The sequence below is a fragment of the Naegleria fowleri genome (assembly GCF_008403515.1).
Source record: "Naegleria fowleri strain ATCC 30894 chromosome Unknown tig14, whole genome shotgun sequence".
Lineage (NCBI taxonomy): Eukaryota > Heterolobosea > Eutetramitea > Acrasida > Naegleriidae > Naegleria > Naegleria fowleri.
In genome coordinates this window covers 32,630-33,510 of record NW_025407946.1, presented here as the reverse complement: position 1 = coordinate 33,510, position 881 = coordinate 32,630, and the positions used below count along the sequence as shown (strand labels likewise).

At 37.9% G+C, this 881-nt stretch overlaps 1 protein-coding gene across 1 annotated transcript; it reads right to left on the bottom strand.

Annotated features, from left to right (window-relative positions):
* Window positions 1-507: 507 nt before the first annotated feature.
* On the bottom strand, window positions 508-864 carry FDP41_012504 (uncharacterized protein; the record flags this gene model as incomplete). Its single annotated transcript, XM_044703031.1, has 1 exon — window positions 508-864. One exon carries the CDS (start codon window positions 862-864, stop codon window positions 508-510), a length of 357 nt encoding a protein of 118 aa, XP_044566107.1.
* Between the last annotated feature and the right edge of the window lie 17 nt (window positions 865-881).

Here is an 881-nt window from a genome sequence, read left to right as displayed (position 1 = left end):
AGAGAGAGAGTTGGCTTTCAAAAAAATTAGCACAGAGTACGTGAGAGAGGCTAATGTCCCTTGTTGTGGTGTTTTTTTTTTGATTTGAGTTTTCTCGCTCTTTTTCGCTTCATTTTTAAATATGGTGCAGTAAACATTAACGGCTTGTGAATGTCACGCCAAAAATATTCGACATGTTGGAACTTCAATGGTTGGGTTGCTGAGAGAATCTTGAGAAGAAGAACGTTGTATTGGAGAGCGTTGTTTGAGTTGAACATTGAAAAGAAGGTCTTTTCACTTATTAAAGACTAATTAAAAATTGGGTCATGTAAATAATTGGAGGATATGAATAGAAAGGAATAGAACAACAACGGGATTCGATTAACGATTGATTCGTTTCCATGCAAGGACTATTGGATTCTTGGATCTTTTATTAGATCAAATTTTGGTCGTACCACAACATATTCATTAAGGTTCTCAATGTTGTTGTTGGGCATTCCTGTAAAGGGTACTGTACAAGAGGTTCTGTTATGAACCTGTTAAGAATGTTTTGGTCCATCTCTTGGCAGCTTTTAGTCCTCTTTTAATCCTTCCTGGGATTGATTTTTCTTCCTCTTCCCCTTTCAAGTTCTCTGGGTTTGTGGTCGAGACACCAAACTTGCGCTCCATTTTGGCTTGCTCTTTGGCCCAATCTCCTGCTTCCCGAGTCAAATCTTGTCCTTCATCCCTATTGCCAATGATTCTGGTTCGATTTAATTTATCAGTAATGGATTCATCAATATCTTTGGACATTTCACGATTGAATAGACTCTCTGGGGTAAATTCATGCTCTTTTCTCAACTCTTCATTCATGGAAGTTGCATTCTCTTTCACAGAGTCAGCCATCAAGTTGGTTTTCTTTT